The sequence below is a fragment of the Mobula hypostoma genome, chromosome 8 (assembly GCF_963921235.1).
Source record: "Mobula hypostoma chromosome 8, sMobHyp1.1, whole genome shotgun sequence".
Classification (NCBI taxonomy): Eukaryota; Metazoa; Chordata; class Chondrichthyes; order Myliobatiformes; family Myliobatidae; genus Mobula; species Mobula hypostoma.
Genome location: NC_086104.1, coordinates 28,720,349 through 28,733,638, shown reverse-complemented (window position 1 = coordinate 28,733,638; position 13,290 = coordinate 28,720,349). Strand labels below are relative to the sequence as shown.

The following is a 13,290-nucleotide window of genomic DNA, read 5'->3' as shown; positions in this document are numbered from 1 at the left end:
GGTGTAATGATAAAAATTGTATATGTCAATGGGGAAATTCCAGATTTCTTTAGCCTCCTGAGGAAACTGAGATAGTGATGAGGTTTCTTAGCCATGGTTAGACCAGGACAGGTGATTGGTGATGTTTACTCCAAGGAACTTAAAGCTCTCAACCTTAGCACCAGTGATGAAGACAGAGGTATGTGCACTGACCCCTTTCCTGAAGTCAACAACCAGTTCTTTTGTTTTGTTGACGTTGAAAGAAAGGTTGTTGTTATGACAATATGTTACTAAGCTCTCTATCGCCTTCTCATTGTTACTTGAGATATAGCCCACTACAGTAGTATGATTTGCAAACTTGTAGATGGAGTTCGAGCAGAATCTGGTGACACAGTCATGTGTACAGTGGTTCAAGTGGACTAAAAATGTAGCAAGTTCACATTCAAGCTTAACTGTCACTCAACCATACACTTGAACAGCACTCCTCTGAGGCCACGGTGCAGAACACAGAACCAATAGTCACCCATGGCACACAGCACATGTAAGTATAATACCAGAAAGAATTATAATGTGCTGAGTTACAAAAACATATTAAAAAGTAATAACAACAAGAGAAAATCTGAAGATGCTGGAAATCCAAGCAACACACGCAAAATGCTGGAGGGATTCAGTAGCCCAGGCAGCATCTATGGAAAAAAATACAGTCAGTGTTTCGGGCTGAGACCCTTCAGCAGGACTGGAGAAAAAGATGAGTAGATTTAAAAGGTGGGGGAGGAGAGAGAGAAACACAATGTGATAGGTGAAACTGGGAGGGGGAGGGATGAAGTAAAGAGCTAGGAAGTTCATTGGTGAAAGAGATACAGGGCTGGTGAAGGAGGAGTCCGATAGGAGAGGACAGAAGGCCATGGAAGAAAGAAAAGGGTGTGGGGGGGGGAGTACCAGAGGAAGGCAATGGGCAGGCAAGGAGATAAGGTGAGAGGGGGAAAAGGGGATGGGGAATGGTGAAAGGGTGGTCATTACCAGACATTCAAGAAATCGGTGTTCATGCCACCAGGTTGGAAGCTACCCAGACAGAATATAGGTGTTGTTCATCCAACCTGAATGTGGTCTCATTGTGAAAGTAGAGGAGGCTATGGATTGACTTATCAGAATGGGAATGGGAAGTGGAATTAAAATGGGTGGCCACTGTGAGATCCCGCTTCTTTTGGTGGACGGAGCATAGGTGCTCAGCAAAATGGTCTTCCAATCTACGTTGGGTCTCACTGATACACAGGAGGCTGCACCGGACACAGATGTGACCCCAACAGACTCAAAGGTGAAGTGTCACCTCACCTGGAAGGACTGTTTAGGGCCCTGAATGGTACTGGGGGAGGAGGTGTAGGGGTAGGTGTAGCACTTGTTCCACTTGCAAGGATAAGTGCCAGGAGAGAGATCAGGGGAGGGATGAATGGATAAGGGAGTCGCATAGGGAGCAATCCAAGTAGAAAGCAGAAAGTGGGGAGGAGGGAAAGAGGTGCTTGTGGGTGGGATTCTATTGGAGTTTGTGGAAGTTCCAGAGAATTATGTGTTGGACACAGAGGATGATGGGGGTGGTAGGTAAGGACAAGAGGAACCCTAACCCTGGTTAAGTGGTGGGAGGATGGGGTAAGAGCAGAAGTGCATGAAATGGAAGAGATGCGGTTGAGGGCAGCGTTGATGGTGAAGGAAAGGAAGCCCTTTTCTTTGAAAAAGGAGGACACGTCCTTCATTCTAGAATGAAAAGCCTCATCCTGAGAGCAGATGTGGCAGAGACTGAGGAATTTAGAGAAGGGTATGGCATATTACATGTAGCAAGGTGGGAGGAGGTATAGTCCAGGTAGCTGTGAGAGTCCTTGGGTTTGTAATAGACAACAGTCTCCGGAGATAAAGTCAGTGAGATTGAGAAGGGGGAGGGAGGTATCAGAATGGACCATGTAAATTTGAAGACAGGGTGTAAGTTGGAGGCAAAGTTGATGAAGTCAACGAGCTCAACATGCATGCAGGGGCAGGAAGCAGTACCAATGCAGTCATCCATATAGCATAGAGAGAGTAGGGGATTGACACCAGTTTAGGCTTGGAACATAAATTGTTCCACATAGCTGACAAAAAGGCAGGTATAAATGGGACCCATGCGAGTACCCATGGCTGCACCTTTTGTTTGAAGGAAGTGGGAGGAACCAAAGGAGAAATTATTAAGAGTGATGAGAGTTCTGGTAGACGGAGGAGAGTGGTGATGGAGGGGAACTGGTTGGGTCTAGTGTCCAGAAAGAAATAGTGAGCTTTGAGGCCTTCCTGGTGGGGGATAGAGGTGTATAGGGACTGGACATCCATAAGATAATGGGAGCCAGAGGACTTGAAGTCATTGAAAAGATCCAGAGTGTGTGACGTGTTACGGATGTAGGTAGGAAGGGACTGAACTGGGGGGGGGGGTGCGGGATAAGACAGAGTCAAGGTATGCAGATATGAGTTCAGTTGGGCAGGAACAAGCTGAAACAATGGGTCTACCTGGATAACTGGGTTTATGGATCTTGGATAGGAGGTAGAAATGGGAGGGCATGGTGGCAGTGGATAGGAGATCCCCAGAGCTAATAAGGTCAGTGATGGTATGGGAGATAATGGCCTGGTGCTCCTTAGTGGGATCCTGTTCAAGGGATAAGTAAGAGGAGGTGTCTGAGAGTTGTTGGGCCTCAGCACCCCCTTTATTTGCGGGTTTGATGGTGAAATTAGGATTATTATGGAGGGTGGGAGTGGAGAGCCCAGTGTTTGGAAGGAGTGAGGTTGGAATCTGAGAGAGGACTGATGAAGTCGAGATGGTTGATGTCCTGTTGGCATTTGGCAATGAAAAGGTCCAGAGCAGGCAGAAGACCAGGGCAGGGTGTTCAGGAAGGATTGAAGACAGGAGAAGGGGTCATTGGTGTGGGGTGGAGAATCCTTGCCAAAGAAGTAGGCTTGGAGATGGAGGCAGCAGAAGAAAAGCTCAGCGTCATGGTGGGCATGGAACTCGCTGAGGTGTGGGCACAGGGGGACAAAGCTGAAGCCCTTACTGAGGACAGAATGTTCTGTGTCAGAGAGGGGAAGGTCAGAGGGAATGGTGAAGACCTGGCATGGATGAGAGCTGGCATCAGAGGGGGAAAGAGGATTGGTAGTGCCTGAGGAGATGGGAGATTTGGGGTGTTCAAGGATGGTGGGGTGAGAGGAAGATGGAGCCTTCGAGGTCCCAAGAGCTGGCAGTGGGACCTGAGAGAGACGGGACTGTGGAGTAGTGGTGGGGGAAGAGGAGATAGGGGTTTCGGTGGCAGCATGTGAAGTTCCGGCCTGGAGGCCAAGGCTGGAGGCAGAGTTGGAGGTTGCACAATTGGCACCTTGGAGTTGTCCGAGGTCGTTGGAAACTGCACTGATCGCTGTGGAGTCTGGGTTTTGAATCTGTTCTGAACTGTTAGAGCCATTGAGGTTGGTAGCAAGGATTGTGATCTGGAGAATTCCAGCCCTGCTGGAATTGGAGACGGCAGGTTCTTTGGTCTGTAGTAATAATATAATAAAAAGTAATAATATAGCCCAAGTGCCTGAGTGTCATGGCCTGTAGAGTCTTGGTACATGCATGTTGGCCTGGAGCCACATTTCTGCAGCATTGTTTATAATAATCGTCTGAAGTGTTGCTGCCTCTTCTTACCGACTGCAGTCTGATGATCAACATGTTGAGGATCTAATGGCAGAAGGAGGCATTGACTCCCAGGGTCTGGGGTATGATGATGAGTTTGAATGGAATTATAGTTTTGAAGATGGAGCTGTAGTCAATAAACAAAAGCCTGACATAGATTACTGTCCGGATGCTGCAGAATTGAGTGGATGGCCAGGGAAATGGGTATGGATACAGAAGTTGAAAGTGACAATAAGGCATAGACAATTCTGGATTTTATTAATGCAAGTATAGAGTATAAAAGTAGAGAAGTTATGTTGAACACTGGTCTTACTTCAAATGGAGTATTACGTTCATTTCTGGTTCCCCCAGTAAAGGAAGTGTGTGGAGGTACTAGGATCCAGAGATTTACGAACGTGGTTGCTGGATTGTGGTATTGTGATTACATGGACAGATTAGAGAGGAATCAACTGTTTTCTTTCGTAAGGAAAGGTAACGGAGAGTCTGATAGGAAAATGCAAGCATGAGGACATGGATAAAGTATGTAGTGGGAGGATGAAGTAACAGGTATAAAATAAAGAGGAAAATAAGTAGCAGTCACAAGAGGGAATACTTTTTGGAATATATGGTTGGAATCTGCAATACTTTTACCTGCAGATAAGGTGGAACCAGGTTCTGTTATGATATTCAAGAGGCAAATGAACAAATATATGGTGAGGAAAAATTTGCAAGGATAATGAGAAGGAGGTGAGGGTTGGAACTGGTGATGTGCTCTGTTAGAGAGCTGATATGGATACAATTAGCCACAGAGCTGTCTTGTTAATAACACACATCTTTATTGCTTAAATTTCAATTTATGTTCACTCTTGTAAGACAGCTTTATAAAATTTACCTTCTTGTTTCTTCTTGAGAGTATTTGTTAGCTAAGTATATCCTGAAATTTCGCTATTTACAACTTGCATTTAAAGTTTATCAGGCATTTTAGTCCATTAAATATATTCCTGCTGTTTTCAACCTTTCATTTGATCATTGATTTTTTTTTATCAAAAGGTCTACCTCCTTCCAAAAAGTATGTTCCAAAACCCCCTATTCCCACTCAAGACATTGCCAAACCTCAGACAGGAATGGAAGGTATACATTGATAATGTTTATTTAGAATTAGATTTGATTCCTAATACAAACCTAACGTGCTAAAGTGAACAGCTGCTTATAAAATGCTAACTCTTGAATCCTTGCTTTTTGCCAAGATTGGGAAGCATCGTTTCTTCTGTATATTTTTGGTTTATTGTGTTCAATATTTTGCCAAAATAAGATAAGATGATGAACCAAAATTTGATAAAGTTTATAATTGTTGGCTCTTACACTTTATAGTGTTCTACCTGATTAGTAAACATATTATCAGGGCTAGTAAATGATGAAAGTTTCATGTACTGCAAGACACTGTAAAATGTGAAATTTTCATTTAACACATGATACCAGTCACTAGAATTGTCTGGTCACCTTTTACTGTGAAATACTTGCTTGTACATTTTTTCTTCATTCCCTTCCTCTTCCAGTTTAAGTATTTCTTTTCTAACTTAACCGTTTTTCCACTTTAATCTCTCTCTGTTACTTTGTGGTTGTTTGTACTTTTTACATTTCTGATTTCATTTATTTCCCTTCATTTTTTTCTTCAACTTTTTTCACAATTTGAATTGGCACCACAGAGTTTCTCTATTGGAAGGATGAGATAACTGGACAGCTCTGTCACTCAGTTTGAGAATGAACTACCAAAAACTTAGCAGCAAACACAAAAGCAAAAGTGAAGAGTAGATCAGGAGTACATTGGAGGATGCATGCCACAGTCTCCTCACTGTTGGACTGCACTTGATAGTCAGTGATTTTTATACTAACATTATTTTTTTTTCTCTGTGTTTTCTCTTTTTTTCCTTCAAGCAACAGAAATTGTGTCATTTACAATTTATTTAGAAGCATCATTATGGCAAACTTAATGACAACCTTATAGCATGGGGCTCAGGTGATTTTAACTCTGGGACATTATTTGTGGAACAAAACCAGGTTGGCAGCAACATTGACCAGAAAGAACAGAACATTGGGTATCTTGAACTTGCCAAGGACCAATTATGAAAAGCAAAAATAAATTTTTTTATTTGGACCTTTTCTGGCACAAACTCTATTATTATTTGTACCATAATACTGTAATGGGCATCCAACCTGCACGGTTTCTTCTTGCCCATTGAAAAGAGCAAATTGTATTAGTAGATGGTAGGAAAGTATCCAATATTGAGTTGGTAAGTGTCCTGAATCATTTCATTTTCCTCCTGGGAGTTTCTAGAATGGTTAGGCCACATTAGACATCTTGGCAAAAGTTACATGACAGGTGTTGGCCGTTTACCCTTTATATCATTTAGTTAGGTCACACCTAACCTGTAGTTTGAGTTCATCTATGTACCTTGGCTTATTTGGCAAGATTCTATCAACTGCAATTTTAATATTCCCAATCAATTTAATTACAAGGGCCATTCAGGGGACAGTTTTCCAGATTTTGATCACCTTCCATATGAAACATTGATTGGTAATATTGCTCCTGAAAGGCTTTGTTGTAGTTTTGTTTTTGTCCCTTGTTCTGTAGTCTCCCATGGTGAAAAAAGCTTCTTCAGCTTCTCTTATAAATTATCATTTGAATCACCTCCATTAGATTACTCCTTTGTTCTGTACATTGAAGTTCAATCTCTGTAATCTAGTCTAATAATTTAAGGCCTATATAATTTTGGTAAACTGTGCTTCACCTGCTCTAAACCCAATCCATCACTCATGAGTTGTGTGCTGCAAAGAAATGAAAATACAGAGTTTTAATTAGCTGTATAAGGTGATATAAATATCTTAACCTCTGAAAAATTAAAACAGTATACCAGCAAGTAACAGTGCCAAAGAATGCCATGAATAGCTTTTATCAGAGGATTTTTAATAAAGTCAACTTTATATGGAACCTATTCTGGCTGTCCCTTTTCCTGCACTAACATTTTACAACTTTCATTAATTAACATGGCATTCTTGCTGATCCTTTCTTTCATTTAGAACTCAGTATTGACTCATAAATGCTTATTGACAATGAGATAATGAATTAGAAATTAATTTTTATTTTATTCCTTTGCAAAATACAATGAATATAATTCTACTCAGACAGCAAATTAATTTTGAAATTCCTTTCACCGTATCTCAGCTACTTGCGTGATCACCACCCTGATTTTTGACTTTGATTTGTAGCTACTCCCATTAATTTTTAGCTCTGCAAATACTCAGCCACCCACAGTCCTCATTGCACCCAAGTCCCCTTTCCCCAGTCCTTGGCCCATCCATGATGAAGGTTTCACTGACAAACCATTTATCACACTTGACCGTTGACATCAAGTCGCTGTTCCCTATCTCTTTTCAACATCTTTGGACTTGGACCTTGGGCTGTGAATTTTACATTTCTGTTTTTATATCTAATAAGTGCAGCATGTTCAGATGTATTGTTTTAAAAGCTTTTCTTGTCCCAGCAGATCTGGTATAGGTTAATTCATAGGGACTGGCTATTGTTAACTAGCAGCTTCAAATACCCAGAAAGTTGACAGCATTGAATTTAATTTACATGGCCTGCATATGTTCAGAATCCACTGGACATTGAATTAACATCAAACAATGTATAACATTAATTTTGATGTCTTTAATGGTGTTCCACAGGGGTCTGTTTTGGAACCGATTCCTTTTACGTTGTATGTCAATGATTTGGATGATGGAATTGATGGCTTTGTTGCAAAGTTTGAAGACGATATGAAGATAGGTAGAAGGACAGGTAGTTTTGAGGAAGTAGAGAGTCTATGGAAGGACTTAGACAGATTAGGAGAACGGGCAAAGAGGTTGCAGATGGAGTACAGTGATGGGAAATGTATGGATCTGCAATTTGGTGGAGGAAATGAAAGGGTTGACTGTTGTCCAAATGGAGAGAAAATACAAAAGACTGAGGAGCAAAGGGTCTTGGGAGTCCTTGTGCAGGATTCCCTAAAGGTTAATTTGCAGGATGAGTCTGTGAAGAGGAAGGCAAATGTGATGTTAGCATTCATTTCAAGAGGACTAGAATATAAAAGAAGGATGTAATGTTGAGACTTTATAAAGCTCTGGTGACGCCTCACTTAGAGTACTGTGAGCTGGTTTGGGGCCCTTATCATAAAAAGGATGTGCTGAAACTGGAGAGGGTTCAAAAGAGGTTCACAAAAATGGTTCCAGGATTGAATGGCTTGTCACATGGAGAGTGTTTGATGGCTCTGAACCTGTATTCACTGGAATTCAGAAGAATGAGGGGGAACCTGACTGAAACCTATCGAACGGTGAAATGCCATGATGGAGTGGATATAGAGAAGATGTTTCCTATGGTGGGAGCCTCAGAATAGAGCAATGTCCTTTTAGAGCAGAGATGAGGAGGAATTTCTTGAACCAAACAGTGGTGAATCTGTGGAATTCTTTGCACGAGCAGCTGAGGAGGCCAAGTCTTTATATATATTTTAGGCAGAGGTTGATAGGTTCTTGATTGGTCAGGGCATGAAGGGATTTGGGGTCAAGACAGGAGATTGGAGCTGAGAGGAAAATTGAATAAGCCATGATGAAATGGAAGCAGTCTCAATGGGCTGAGTGGCCTAATTCTGCTCCTATATCTTATGATCTCATGGTCTAATAAGCTGCCTGCAGGTCTGCTAGTGGTTTTTACCTCACATACTAAAGCAGTTTACTAATTGGAGGCTTGATGTCTTCTTGGCATTATTTAAAAATCCTTGCATACCTCAGAAGTCTGAAGATCCTCTTTCTTTTGTCATAGGCCTCCTTTAAACTTAAGAAATTATTGATTATTACCACTTTCCACTTCACTGCCAATGCTCATAGGTTATGCATCACACCAATTTCTGCTGCCTCTTGTGACTTACTGACTTGATCATCTTCCTGACTGATCCCTCCCACAGTTAACTACTTGCCTGATAAGTAGCCCTTCAGCTGTGGATAATCAGCAGGATTCCCACCACATTCTCACCCTCTCCCACAGTTTCTCAACCCTTTTCCATCATTCCTGCTATGGCTATCCATTCACCCTAACAGTACATCTCCCCTTGAGCTGCTCCTCCCACTGAAGAACCTTTCTCTCTCCCATCCATAATATTCCTCTGCTCTTCTGCCTTGGTCATCTTCCCCCTGTCCAATCCTAATCCACTTGCTTAAAGATCTTCACAAGCTCTATTGTGGAAGCTCTCAGAAGAAATGCAATTTTTTTCATGAAGAATCTTTTTTTTTTATATCGCGCTCACTGCCTTGGCCCTGGTGTTTGATGGATTTTCACCGCTGGGGTGATAATCTATCACTATTTCAACATACTCTTTTAGATGTGTTACAATCTAGTGTTCTTCCAGTATGCCACTAACAATCTAGCAGGAGAACAAACTTGACCTCTATTTATTCACCCCTGTGTCATGAAATATTTCTATCAATGGCTTTGAGGAATGAAAGTGAAAAATTAAAAATATTAATATATTGCAAAAGTAAATAATTTCCAAAATGGCCAAATGAATGAGAGAAACTGTTAGGAATGGAAGTATATTTATTGAAGTTCCGCTGTGCTGAATAAAATCTTGTTAACTAACCAACCATTTTGAGTTTTAGATAAATTGCATGTCAAAATATGGTAGATCTACTGTGCTTGCTTTAAAAATCTGTATTTTTGAGTCTTCAATTTGCTTTGGTTTCTTTTCTTACACTTTTCTCTGTTGCACTGTATATCATTTACTCAGCTTCTCTGCCTGGGACATCCTGCTCTTCCTCTTCCTCTTCCTCTTCAATAGAGGGCAGGCAATTCAGACAAAGGCAGCTGCTCCCACGACAACGGAACATGACCCATTCAACGAAGTTGGCTACTAAACCAGTACCCGCCATCACCAAAAAGAATGCAGGTAATTATATTCATTGAAGCTAAAACCACTTTAATCAATTTAGAACAAAGTTAATGAATTTAATTAAAGAATCAACATTAATGGATCCAGGATTGAATTATAGCATTACATTTGAAACAAAGTGTTCTTGGTATCTTGTATTGCACCTTGTCTGAGCACTTTCCCATCATTTGGTGCTCAGCTGAGGCACAAAAGGCACCCAGGGGTGACACCAGTTGTCAAACAACACACAATTGATAGTTCTACCTTAAAATAGATGGAATTGTGACTCATTGTGGATCGTGCAAGAGATTAGTTTCTAGCATTTGTATAAATCTTGTATGAAGTCTGTGTTAATTTCAGGAATTGACAATTATCTGTGCATTTGTTATGAGTCATTAGAATCAAAGGTCTTTGTAATCATCTGCATTGAACTTTTCAACTGTTAAGTCTCTGGAATTTTGGTGGTCAAACTATTTTTAACAAAATATTTGATTCTTTTATTTAAAATCCATCTGGATCTCCATGCAGCCAGGAGCAAAAGAGGGCAATTTGAGGGACCTTAAGGAAGCTGCTCAATTTGTCTGAGTTGCCATGCATCCAGAGATTTGCATCCTTAGAAGCAATGGTGTCAAATATCTGTCACTTTTTTCAAGTTAAAGCCCTAGCAATGCAATGATGCCTGGACAACCTTGCCCATACAGGTGAAGGTCAGGGTTCTTAACCACTGAATCATTCCAAGTAGCTGTGGCTGATATATACCACTTGATTTCTCTAACTGCTCTTAGCCGCTCCCCATTGTTCTTCATTTTCCCTTATCCCATTGACCCTATCAGTTCTTCTCTTTCCCCTCCCCCGCCTTCTTGATATGTCCATCACTCTCACATTTCTATCTGTGGTTTACCTCCTCATCTCCTTCGCTTTATTCCATGGTCTGCTGTCCTTTCCTATCAGATTCTATCTTCTTCAGTCCTTTGTAACTTCCACCTATCACCTCCAAGATCCTTGTATCATTTCCACTCCTCCTGTTTCACATACCTATCATCCCCCACTCACCTGGACCCATCTGTCAGCTGACAGCTATTGTCCTACTGTTACCCCCAAATTTTGTACACTGGCTATCTCCCCTCTTTCCTTCCAGTTCTTGACCTGAAACATCAACTATCTGATTCCTTCTATAGATGCTGCCTGACCCATTGGATTCTCTGCATTTTGTGTGTTGCTGTAGATTTCTAGAATCTGCTATTTCCCTTCTGTCTTCATATACCATACGTCGTAATTTGCAGTCTAATTCTAGATACATATACCATGCAGAGTTTTTTACGTAATAGGAGGAGACTTAATCTCTTCTTTGATCAGAAAGCATTAGGTTTTTGAACATTTACAGTTTTTTTTCCAGATTGTGGGTCATCCAAATGTTCAGGCTCTTCAATTCAATGCAGATCTTCAGCAAAATAAAATTTCTACTTTCTTAATCGTGTACATGGTCAATGTTATGCATTCTAGAAACTTGTTTGATGCATTCATCCTGAGATTATTCATTGAATCTGCCATAATTTAGCCTTTGTGCAGGATGGTAGATATGTATTTTCAGGATGAAGGTTGTCTAATCTGTCTTCCCACTGCCACATAACTAGGAAAAGCATAGCTGAAACTCCTATTGCTGTGTTCAATATCCACTCTGCTGCCTTGATTACCCAGAGGTCATTTGATATATTCTGCTTTGTTCACAATGTGGTATAATGAGAGTACGATCCTTGTCTGCGATGCAACAGAAGGAGGAGGAACAGCAAATGGTGGTGGTGGGGTGGTTTTGTATGGCAGAGACAAGGATTGTGCTCTCATGTGTGGCTAGGGATAGCTCAAATACTATGTATAAATTTGCTGGCGATACAACCGTTGTTGGTAGAATCTTAGGTGGTGACGAGAAGGCGTACAGGAGTGAGATATGCCAACTAGTGAAGTGGTGCCACAGCAACAACCTGGCAGTCAACGTCAGTAAGACGAAAGAGCTGATTGTGGACTTCAGGAAGGGTAAGATGAGGAACACATACCAATCCTCATAGAGGGATCAGAAGTGGAAAGAGTGAGCAGTTTCAAGTTCCTGGGTGTCAAGATCTCTGAGGATCTAACCTGGTCCCAACATATTGATGTAGTTATAAAGAAGGCAGGACAGCGGCTATACTTTATTTGGAGCTTGAAGAGATTTGGTATGTCAACAGATACACTCCAAATCTTCTATAGATGTACCGTGGAGAACATTCTGACCGGCTACATCATTATTTGGTATGGGTGGGGGGTGGGGCTACTGCACAGGACTGAAGGAAGCTGCAGAGGGTTGTAACTTTAGTCAGCTCTATCTTAGTCAGTACCAGGACATCTTCAAGGAGCAATGTCTCAGAAAGGCAGCATCCATTATTAAGGACCTCCAGCACCCGGGACATGCCCTTTTCTCATTGTTACCATCAGGTAGGAAGTACCGAAGCCTGAAGGCACACACTCAGTGATTAAGGAACAGCTTCTTCCCCTCTGCCATCTGATTCCTAAATGGACATTGAACCCTTGGAAATTACCTCACTTTTTTTTAATATATAGTATTTCTGTTTTTGCATGATTTTATATCTATTCAATGTATGTATACTGTATAACGGCTGGCTGGTGGCGCAGTGACATCAGCGCCAGACTCTGGAGCGAAGGTTCCCAACGAATTCAGTCGGTCTGCTTCCGGGCATGCTTTCCATCCGTGCCGGATTGAGTGTCGAGCTCGCAACTCGGACTCATAAAAAAAAACTGTGCTGTGAGAAGGACATGGGGGACCACCCACAGAATTTTTCCTCCAAGACAACCACTTGAAAACTGGTCGCTGAGGCTCTGGCAGAGTGTGGCACACAAAAAAAAGCTGTATAAAGTATACTGAATAAGATTTATTTATTTATTTATTTATTTTCTTCTATATAATGTATTGCATTGAACTGCTGCTGCTAAGTTAACAAATTTCATGTCACATGCTGGTGATAATAAACCTGATTCTGATTCTGATAAAGTTCACAGTCATACCACATTGTGAAGAAAGCAGACCATGTAAAATGACCTTTGGGTAATCAAGGTTCTTATGTATGTTATTGAAAGTTAGAGAATTCAGTATTGAGTCATTAGAAACATTCTCATTGTTTTTAGCATTTCTCCCTCACCTTTTCTCATACTGTTAATTATCACGTATCTCTCCCTTTCCCCGTTTTGACGAAGCATCACACACCCAAAATGATAATTCTGCTTCTCTTCCAATACTTGGCGGCTTGACCTCATGAGTAATAACAGTTTTCTATTTTTATTTTCAGCACCTGCAGTTTTAAAAGAATTTTCACTTGACTTTGTACTGTGCTGGTAGCTGGCAGTGACAATTTCCAGCTTGCTGTTTCATCTTATCATTCAACATTCAGCATTATCGTTTCAGCTTTTCCTTAAGCATCTTCGCATGGATCACCACGCATGACTGTGGCTGCTATAACACATCAGAAGTGGCAAAAGGTGTTGCAATAATAACTCAGCTCTTAATTACATGAAGCCAATTTACTACATCGTGTGATGCGTTCTGTATAGTTCGCTGATCATGAGAATATGTAGTTGTTATTTCTGAGTCTAGCTCAAAAGAACAGGAAGAACGAATTTTATTTTAATTCTGGATAAAGCCCACAACATATT

The 13,290-nt window shown here is 41.2% G+C and overlaps 1 protein-coding gene across 8 annotated transcripts in view; it reads left to right on the top strand.

The window, feature by feature from the left end:
• The window catches only part of LOC134350427 (CAP-Gly domain-containing linker protein 4-like), a 338,819-nt gene that overhangs the window by 216,252 nt on the left and 109,277 nt on the right, over nucleotides 1–13,290 (top strand). For 6 of the 8 annotated variants that reach the window (XM_063055606.1, XM_063055608.1, XM_063055610.1 and 3 more), the window contains exons 10-11: nucleotides 4,685–4,765; nucleotides 9,451–9,609. The exons of 1 other annotated variant lie outside the window; for it this stretch is intronic. In XM_063055606.1, the coding sequence (XP_062911676.1) occupies nucleotides 4,685–4,765; nucleotides 9,451–9,609 (240 nt within the window). The remainder of the gene's footprint in view (nucleotides 1–4,684; nucleotides 4,766–9,450; nucleotides 9,610–13,290) is intronic. One more of the 8 variants, XM_063055607.1, reaches the window with a different exon arrangement.